Source organism: Trichechus manatus, unplaced genomic scaffold (assembly GCF_000243295.1).
Source record: "Trichechus manatus latirostris isolate Lorelei unplaced genomic scaffold, TriManLat1.0 scaffold00040, whole genome shotgun sequence".
Lineage (NCBI taxonomy): Eukaryota > Metazoa > Chordata > Mammalia > Sirenia > Trichechidae > Trichechus > Trichechus manatus.
In genome coordinates, this window is record NW_004443976.1 from 1,159,298 (window position 1) to 1,169,606 (window position 10,309).

General features: G+C 43.9%; 1 protein-coding gene across 1 annotated transcript in view; it reads right to left on the minus strand.

The window, feature by feature from the left end:
- CENPV (centromere protein V) overlaps positions 1-10,309 on the minus strand; it is a 29,994-nt gene that overhangs the window by 10,876 nt on the left and 8,809 nt on the right. The window contains exons 2-4 of the mRNA XM_012555441.1: positions 10,133-10,309; positions 7,526-7,624; positions 5,803-5,872 (exon numbers count right to left, since the gene is read on the minus strand). Coding sequence (XP_012410895.1) covers positions 5,803-5,872; positions 7,526-7,624; positions 10,133-10,309 — 346 coding nt within the window. The remainder of the gene's footprint in view (positions 1-5,802; positions 5,873-7,525; positions 7,625-10,132) is intronic.

Genomic DNA, 10,309 nt, shown 5'->3' on the forward strand with positions numbered 1-10,309 from the left:
CACCACTGGTCTCACCCCTTCGGGAGCAAGGGAGAATGAAGAGAACAGGATACAAGGAAAAGATTAGTCCAAAGGACTAATGGACCACAGCTACCATGGCCTCCACCAGACTGAGTCCAGGACAGCTGGATGGTGCCCGGCTACCACCACTGACTGCTCTGACCAGGATCACCACAGAAGGTCCTGGACAGAGCTGGAGAAGGATATAGGGCAAAATTTTAACTCACAAAAAAAGACCAGAGTTACTGGCCTGACAGACTGGAGAAAACCCAAGAGTATGGCCCCCGGACACCATTTTAGCTCAGTGCTGAAGTCACTCCCGAGTTTCACCATTCAGCCGGGATTGGACAGCTCCATAAAACAGAACAGGACTAATGAGGCACAGCAGTCCAGGGACAAGGACTAAAAGGCAGAAGAGGACAGGAAAGCTGGTGATAGAGAACCCAAGGTTGAGAAGGGACAGTGTTGACATGTTGTGGGGTTGTTAACCATTGTCATAGGGCAATATGTGTACTAACTGTTTAATGAGAAACTATTTGTTCTGTAAACCTTCATCTAAGGTACAAAAACAAAAAAAAAGAATTATTTATGTGAGATCAAACTGACAACAGCAGCTCAAAAGGTTTGATGGGAAGCCTAGGTGGCAGTGAGTTGAAGATAATGGTGATGGAATAATATGGAAAAGGATAGTGAGAATAGCAGCAAAACTGGAAGAATGTAACAGATGTCACTGAATTGTACATGTAGAAATTTTTGAAATGGTGTAACTTTGGCTATGTATATTTTCACCAAAAAAAAAAAAGGTCCTCCAAGGTCAAGAAGGGAGACTATTGACATGTCGTGGGGTTGTAACCAATGTCATAAAACAATATGTGTACTGACTGTTTAATAAGAAACTATTTGTTCTGTAAACCTTCATTTAAATTATAATTTAAAAAAATAAAAAAAAAAACCCTATGCGACAGTTCTACTCTGTCATATAGGGTCGCTATGTGAGTCGGAATTGACTCAACAGCAATGGGTTTGGTTTATCATCATCAAACTCTGCTATATACTCAACTTCTTTGATTGTTTCTTCTGTCTTCTAGCCCAGTCAGAAATCTCTAATGAACATCATGCTGACAAATCCAGTGGTCAAGTCTCTGTTCTTTTTTTTTAAATTGTGCATTAGGTGAAGGTTTACAGAGCAAATCAGTTTCTCATTAAACAATTAAAAACACAAATTGTTTTTTGACATTGGTTGCCAACCCCATGACATGTCAACACTCTCCCCCTCTCAACCTTGGGTGCCCCATTTCCATTCGTCCAGCTTTCCTGTCTCCTGCTGCCTTCTCGTTCTTGCCCCTGGGCTGGTGTGCCCATTTAGTATCATATACCTGGTTGAACTACGTGTATTATTGTTTTATACAGGCCTGTCTAATCTTTGGCTGAAAGGGGGAACGTCAGGAGCGCCTTCAGTCAGAGTTAAAAAGTTGTCCGGGGGTCTCTCTTCTTCTTAACTTGACCTCTCAGTAGCACTCCTCTCATCTTGAAACATTTGCCTCTGAAGACACCACACTGTCTTGGTTTTTTTCTCCTTCCCCACTGGACATTGTTCTCAGGCCCCTCTGCTGGCTTCTCTTCCTCTTCTGTTTAACTCTCTATAAATGTTGGTGAGTCCCAGAGTTCTATCCTAGGCCCTCTCCGTTGTATGGCTACACTGACTCCCCAGCTGACATTACCTCGTCCGATAGCTCTGAACATCAGTATGCCAACAACTCCCAAATCAGTAGCACCAGCTCTGATCTCTCTCCTGACCTGTATATCCAGCTGCCCACTTCATATCTGTATATGAATGTTCAAAAGACACCTTCAAATTAACCTTTCTCAGAACCCCCCACAACTGGTTCTCCCCCAGGATCTGGTATCTCCATTTAACTAGTTGCTCATTCCCAAAATTTTACACAAAGGCAATTTATTAACAGAAAACAATAATTTAGGAGTCTTTGTTCACAGATGATGACTTCAGCGACTCCCCTTCCTGCTGCAGGTGCTGTTGGAGATGGGGGTGACATCCTCAATCTGCCTGATCTTCATTCCTGAACTGGCAAGGGCTCTGAGGGCAGACTGGGCCCCAGGTCCAGGGGTCTTGGTCTCATTTCCTCCCGTGGCCCAGAGTTTGATATACAGGGCAGTGATGCCCAGCTTCTTGCACCTCTGGGCCACATACAGGGCAGCATCACCTGAGAATTTGTTCCCCATAGGGTTTCCAAGGCTGTAAATCTTTTGTTTCAGGTGAAAAAGTTTACAGCACAAATTAGTTTTTCATTCAAAAATTTATACACAAATTGTTTTGTGACATTGGTTGCAATCCCTGCGATGTCTCAGCTCTCTTCCCCTTTCCTTTTCCACCCTGGGTTCTCTGTGTCCATTTGTCCAGTATTCCTGTCCCTTCCTGCCTCCTCTCCTTTGCTTTGGGGCAAGCATTGCCCATTTGGTCTTGTATACTTGATTGAACTAAGAAGCTCATTGCTCACGTGTGTTATTGTTTGTTTTATAGGCCTGTCTAATCTGTGGCTGAAAGGTGGACTTTGAGAGTGGCTTCAGTCTGAGTTAGCAGGGTGCCCAGGGGCCACAGTCTCAGGGGTTCCTCCAGTCTCTGTCAGATCAGTAAGTCTGGTCTTTTTTTGTGGATTTGAATTTTGTTCTACATTTTTTTATCGCTCTCTCCAGGACTCTCTATTGTGATCCCTGTCAGAGCAGTCGGTGGCGATAGCCAGGCACCATCTAGTTCTGGGCTCAGGCAGGTGAAGGCTGTGGTTCATGTGGTCCATTAGTCCTCTGGACTAATATTTTCCTTGTGTCTTTGGTTTTCTTCATTCTCCTTTGCTCTGAACATGATAGGACCAATAGGTGTATCTTACATGGCCACTCGCAAGCTTTAAAGACCCCAGACGCTACTCACTAAAGTAGAACAGAGAACATTTTCTTTATGAACTATGTTATGCCAACTGACTTCGATGTCCCTTGAGACCATGGTCCCCAGCCCTCATCCCCAGTAACTCTGTCCCTCAAGGTTTCTGGATGTGTTTAGGAAGCCTGTATGATTCTGCCCAAGGCTGTAAATCTTTACAGAAGCAGACTGCCGCATCATTCTCCTGCAGGGTGGCTGGTGGGTTCAAACCACCAACATTTTGGTAACTGAGCATTTAAACCACTGTGCCATCAGAGCTCCTATGAGAACTTGTTAGAAATGCAAATTTTTGGGTCCCATGACAGACCTACTGAATCAGGAGCAAGACCCAGCAATTTGTGGCGGTCGCAAGCATGCTAAAGTTTGAGAACCACTGCTCTAAAACACACCTTTAATTATCTATTTTCTTTCCATCTCCATGACCACCATCCTAATCCAAGCTCCTATCATCGGCTCCCTGGTCTACTATGACAACCTCCTAACTGCCTCCCTGTCTCCACACTTACATCCTTACAATCCATTCTCCACATAGCAGCCAAAGGGATCTTTTAAAATGTTGAATCAGGTCTTGTCACTACCATGCTTACAACACCCAAGGGCTTCACACTACACGAAGAATAACGCCGGTCTTTTTACCTGGTCTTGCCCATCTCTCTAACCCCATCTTGGTCTACTCTCATCCCCACCCAACCCCCCCAGCCACAGTGGCCCATTTTAGCTCCTCAAACATTCCAAGCTTATGCCCCTTAAGTCCTCTGCACTATCTACCCTTTGCCTAGGATATCCCTCCTGCCCATGCCCCCTCACATACATACCATTGTTATCATTCCGATCTGAACACCATGGACAGACCTTCCCTAGCTAATCTAAAGGAGGCACCCAGCTATTTTCTACCATACTGACATACTTTAATTCTCTATATAGCACTTAAATTATTGGATTTTTTTTCTTATTTAGTTATCTGTCTCCCCTCTCTGTAGAACACAAACGCCAGGAGAACAAGGGCCTTGTCAGTCATCCTAACCGCGGTGTTTCAGCACTGAGAACAGTCACTGCCACACAGTAACCAGCTGTTGTCAAGTTGATTCCGACTCATGGCAACCCCAAGCGTGTCAGAGTAGAACTGTGCTCCACAGGGTTTTCAATGGCTGATTTTTCAGAAGTAGATCACCAGGCCTTTCTTCTGAGGTGTCTCCAGGTAGACTCGAACCTCCAACCTTTCAGTTAGCAGCCAAGTGCATTAAATGTTTGCACCACTGAGGTACTCTGCCACACTGCAGGTGCCCTGTCATTATTCGCTGAATGAAAAAATAAGTTTTGAACTTAATTTAAAAAACAAACAGAAAATTGCTCCTTCAATGGGCCTAGGCTAAGAAAGAGAATGGTGCTCTAGAGCACCAGAAAAATGTGCTGATAAGCAGGCCCAAGAATAAGCATCAGCTCAGAGACCCAAGACTGTCGGTGGTGATGTCTTCAGGAACAGCCTGTCACAGGTGCTTAGGAGCAAAGCTGGATTGAGACCACAGCCTCCAGCAGGCACAGGATGGCATACTGGCCCTCTTATGAATTTATAGGAAAGATAAGGGACAGGTATGCTGCCACTTGTCCTACCTCCCCCACCAGACAACCCACACTACACATCAACATGTTCCAGGATCAAGGCGCAGAGAAAGAAAAGGAAATGAACTGGCCCCAAGCATTTGGGATGAAATCTACCTAACTCAGAAAGACCAGGACTCAAACAGGCACTCAATCTGCTAGTCCTTCCTTCAAGACCCTCACTGAGCACCCACTGAGTGCCAAGTCTGATGATGCAGGAGCTGGGCCAGACATGAAAACAGCGTTGCTTGCCTTGGAGACACTCACAATCCAGTAATGGAGGCAGACATGGAAACAGTTACGCCAAGACTACTGGTAGGAACAGAGGTCCGTCAGACTGTGATGGCGGAATGGGGAATGGGAACAAAGGATGGCATTAAAGCCCCACCCCCACTCGCATGACTAGTAATATACCAAAGCCTTTTTTTTTTAAGTGTTCGTTCTTTGACCCAAAGATTTTATTTGTAAGAGAACGGATTCTAAAGAAATAATTTCTAAATTGTCAAAGATTTGTACACAGGGAAGTTCATCACAGTATTGTTTATTTATAATTGGAAAAAAAACTGGACTCAACCTGAAAGTCCAAACACAGGAATCTGCCTATGCTACATTCATATAACAAAATATGCTGCAAAAATAGGAATGATGGTATAAGTAAACTAGGAAACTGGTTGTGAGAGAGAGGAGCACTGGGTGGCTAAAGGAGAAGAAGAAAGACTTTTCACTGTATATGTACTTTTCCATCTTTCAAATTTTGTACCAACTATAAAAAAGTCCCCAAAATAATAAAATTAAACAGTTTTAAATATATGTTTTTTCATTGGGAAATGATGAAAGTAGGTCATAAAATAGAAAGAAAGGTAAAATCCTACTTTGATAAAAATATATACAATATATTTAAATTTATTTATCTGTGTAGAAAATAACCAACAAGGACATATACCAAAATATTAACAGTGTTTACTTTTGGTTGATAGGATTTGGGTGATTTTATTTATTTTTTCTGATTCTCTGTATTTTGAAATGTTTCCACAATATCAAATATATATCCAAAACATAAAGGGAAAAAAAATAACATAACCTTTTAAAAATGAGCAAACATGAAATCAGGGTAAAGAAAGGAGATGAACACTCCCAGAAAGGCTGGGATGCTCCCTCCCCCATGTTGTGCTGAGGGCAGGCAGCAATCTGGGGCCCAGGGAGCCTCACAAAGGGGTCTCAACACCTCAACCCTGCTTTTAAGCACTAACCTTCAGGAGCTTGAAGCGAGAAGCCGGGACAATGAAGTGTCTATTCTGCTTCTTCTTGCAAATGCTGCAGCTACAAAAAGAGCAAATCCCAGAATGTGAATAGCCATCTGCATCTTCTTGTGCCCAAGACACCCTGCCTGATGTGTTCCAAGAGCCAGGTGACCACAAAGGTGAAGCCCCTTCAGCACCAACCAGGGAAGGGCGAGCTTCGGCAGATGGGCAGGCACCTGGAACCCCTGCCCCGCGTGTACAGAAAAGCCCACAGGTCCCCAGGCAGCAGTTGAGCCCATGCACCCCTCAGAAAACCAGGCAAAGGGGAAAGAAACGATGAGTTCCAGAGACACTCAGAAAACAAATTTCAGACACTGCTACAGTCTCCTGTCTCCTGGATATCCACACCAAAAATGAACAAGGAGGCTTAAGTGTCTCTCTCTCCTCATCTCCAGAAAGCCTAGCTCCAAGCAGAACAGGTCCTCAGAATCACCGTCTTTGGAATTAAATTGAAGTCCCCTCCTTTCAGTCCATCTTTTTTAAGTTCTAATTTAGTACAGATTCTTCTAATAAATTATCCATGATTCTTCTTCCCCAATCTGTTAGTAGCCTGGTTGCTTCTCCGTTTGAGTAATTCCATGGTGTTTATTATTTATATATAATCAGATTCCACCTAGGGGCAGAAAAGACTGGGTATGTTTGAGTAATTATTTCTATGCCAACTACTGGTCCAGAAGTTAGGGCCTGTCGTCCTTATTCTATCACACTGCCAGGACGGTGCTAAGAAGCAGGCCTTCCACAGGCATGGGCAGTACCATATGCCTCACCTAGAAGAACAGAGCAGGAGGGCTGAGAGCGTGGTCAGCTGCCAGTGTGCACACCCCCTTCTCACCTACCCTCTCCCACTCTGGGCTCCCAGGAAAATTCTACCCAAGGCTTTTCATTCAGTGGCCAGCCTGACCCACCTCCCAGCTAACCAACCCTCCCCATCAACAGCAGCAGTCTCAGTCTGAGGGTCGGGTGTGACTCCCAGCCACAAGCTGAGGACCCTGCTGTTGTGTCACCTGGGGCTGTGCTGTAGGAGGAAGCTCTGTGACATCCTCCCATATACACACACGTGCACACACACATACACACACAGCAGGCTCCACACACGTGCACACACACGCACACACCACACACACACATACGCATACACACCACACACAGCACATACACACAACAGGCTCCACATACTGCATACACACGCACGCACACACAGCAGGCTCCATGTACCACATACACGCACACACACACAAAGCAGGCTCCACACACCACACACACATGCACACACACAGCAGGAGCCACATACCACACACACATGCACACACACACATACATACACAGTGAGCACACACACACAACACGCACACACACACACAGCAGGCTACACACACACACATACACACACACCACACAACACGCACACATACACAGCAGGCCCCACACACCACACACACATATATACACACATCACACACACAGCAGGCTCAGTTATTTTGAGTGTCCCTCACCTTTTTAAAAAAAGAAAGAATAGCACAATGTATCCTTATGTACCCATCACCTGACTTCAACAATTATCAACTCAAGGCCAAGGCTGTTTCAGCTATACCATAATTCCCCAGATTATTCTGAAGCATTTCATTTTAACTCTAAATCCTTTTAAGCCAAGTTGGCAGGAGAAAATACCTACTTGCAGTCAAAGATGTGTAAGTCCGCTGAGGCCCAAACTTCAAAACGAACAGCTCCACAGTGGCAACCCCCTGTGTGTTTCACCAGGCCCTGGTATTCGCTAAATGAAACAAAACGCAGAAAGGTAAGAACTTCTGAATAATCCGGCAGGGGCCTCACTGCATAGCTCAGGATCTCGCCTTCTCGTTCTCTCTGTTATTGTTGTTGAGAGAAGCAAGATAAGACAAAAGTTTTTTATACATGGCAACCTGATGCATTTATGCTTCTAAGGAAGGACCGCCTTCTTTATCCATGAGCTTTCTTCTTTCCATCTCTCAAATTCTGTTAAGTTACAAAATAAAACATTCCAAAAATCTGGAAAACGTGGTGATAAGGGGAGGATCCTCATCCCACTACCCAAACATTTTCATTTATACATCCGATACTTGGTAAGAACTTCTATGAGCTAGGCAGTAGACAAGAGTCCTGCTCTTACCAACCTCAAGCAGCCATCAAACAAATTAACCAAATAATATTTAATTACAGTTGTGATAAACCTGGTACAGGCTGCTGCAAAAAAGTAAGACAGAGTACCTGACTGAGTCTGGTGGTTTAGAAAAGACTTCTGAGAAAGTAACAAGGGCTCTTATAATTTTGCTATATTCCCTTTCAATGTTTTTCATGACTTTTTACATAGCTATACATGCATATTATACACAATCTTAATCCTTTTTAAAACTATTATATATAAGCCAGGCCTATAATTGAACATTTTAAGATTTTATAAATATCAACAAATTGCTTTCCAGAAGGGCTGAATACTCTTACCAGTAAAGAATGAGGAAACATTTCACTGTAGCTTCTCAATCAATAATTACAAGAAAAATAGCTCGCTGAAGTTTTAATCTGCATTTATTTGATTAAAACTGAATGCTTTTTCACATTTCTTTACGAGTTGCATCATTTAATTTTATGTATTTAAAAAGTTTTCTGTATACACAAACAATGCTTATTGTAAAAAGTTTAAACATTACAAAATTAGATAATGTTAAAAGTAAAAGTCTTCCATAATCCTAACACCCAGACGAATCCACAGTTAATTATTTAGTACATATTCCTCCAGACTTTTTTCTATACATTAAATTTTAACAAAAACTATGCAGTACTATACACTTTGTGTATAAGTTAATTCAGTAAGTTATCGCTTTTTTTTTTTTTTTTTACTGTAAGTACATACTCATGCCAATCTGACAGGTGAAAAAAACTTCATTTTGTTATATCAATATTTTAAAATTTTTGACCATGGATCAGTTTTAAAGTAAAATTTACCTCAAATTTGAGTCTTATAGTTCTGAAAATACATACTCTATAACAGATGTTTGATGAACGATGAATCTAAAATGATTAAATATGAAGTCCAGCATGATATCAGCCATGATAGTCCAACATGATAAAGCAAAAAGTCAACCACACAGAAAACCAAATATTCCATCTCTGAGAAGACTCATCCTAACTAAGAGAATGTCTTCTGGAAAAAGGACAAAGAAACATTTTTTGTTCAAGAAAAGGTGTAATTCTCAGATTGTTATGCAATTGTTAGGTTGTTCTTGTTTTTTCCTAGTGCTTTGATGACCTTTTAAATTTATAAAATAACTGACATGTAGATATATTAAGATGTAGCACAATTATTCTACAGGGCAGGGATCCAAATGCTGTCACATTTGGGTGAAAGAAAGCAATCCTTGCCAGAGTTAACAGCTTATTTCCAGTGTCGTGGACACGCTCTGAAACCCTCTCCTGGCCATCTAAGTAGCTGGAGGTCTTCTTCAGCAGCAGCAGAGCTGGAGGAGCCGAAAGCCACCCTGGTAAGAGCCTCCCTCCCCCTAGGGAATCCTGCCGCTTTCCTCAATCCAAAGCATCTCCCCCTTGGGCGCTCTTCTCTCCGAGATCAATTAACCCCACCCTCTGCTCCCCTCGAGGAGCGTCTGGAACAATAATGGGATCTCCCGTTATAGTCCTCTGGACTTTTTTTCTGTACATTAATATTCTAACAAATACGGTGTAGTGTTATACATTTTGTGTATAAGTTAATTTAGTGGGTTATGGCTTTAAAAAAATTGTACGTACTCACGCCATTCTGACAGGTGAGAAATACTTCATCTTGTTATGTCAACATTTTTAATATTTAATAGTTTAAATACTTAATAGTTCAAAACTATTAAAGCCCTTCTCAACCACCCTCCCTTTTCTACTCACCCCCACCCGTAGCCCCCAGAAAAAAGAAAACCCTGGGCAAATATCAAGAAGAGACGCAAGTCTCAGGAAAGTCGCGGGATTTATCTTTTCTCTAGGGTAGGCCCGCGCGCCCTTTGCGCTCCAGGACAAGGCACAATGTCTGGAGCATGCTGGGCCTCGCCGAGACGACTCTTTGTGCCCCAGGCCGCCCGCCGCCCGCTCCCGGCTAAGCGAAACGCGCCCCAGGGCAGCGGCCGCACGTCCCCGCGCAGCCGTTACAATTACGAATGGACCCTGGGTGCTGGCAGCGGCAGCGCTTCGGCTACGTTACGTGGGAGACGCAGGGCGGAACAAGGACCAGAACCTGCGGGTCAGGAGAGCCCACCGCACTCACAAGGTGTCCAGCAGGAGCTTGGCTGCGCCCTCGCAGGTGAGCCGCTGCCGCTTCTGGAACGTCTCCCAGCGCTCCCTCTGGTCGCCCAGGTCCAACGTGGCCGCCGAGGACGTCGGGGTCGCTGGGGTCGGTGGCGGCGGTGGCGGGAGCAGCGACAGCTCTGGCGGCGGCGGCGCC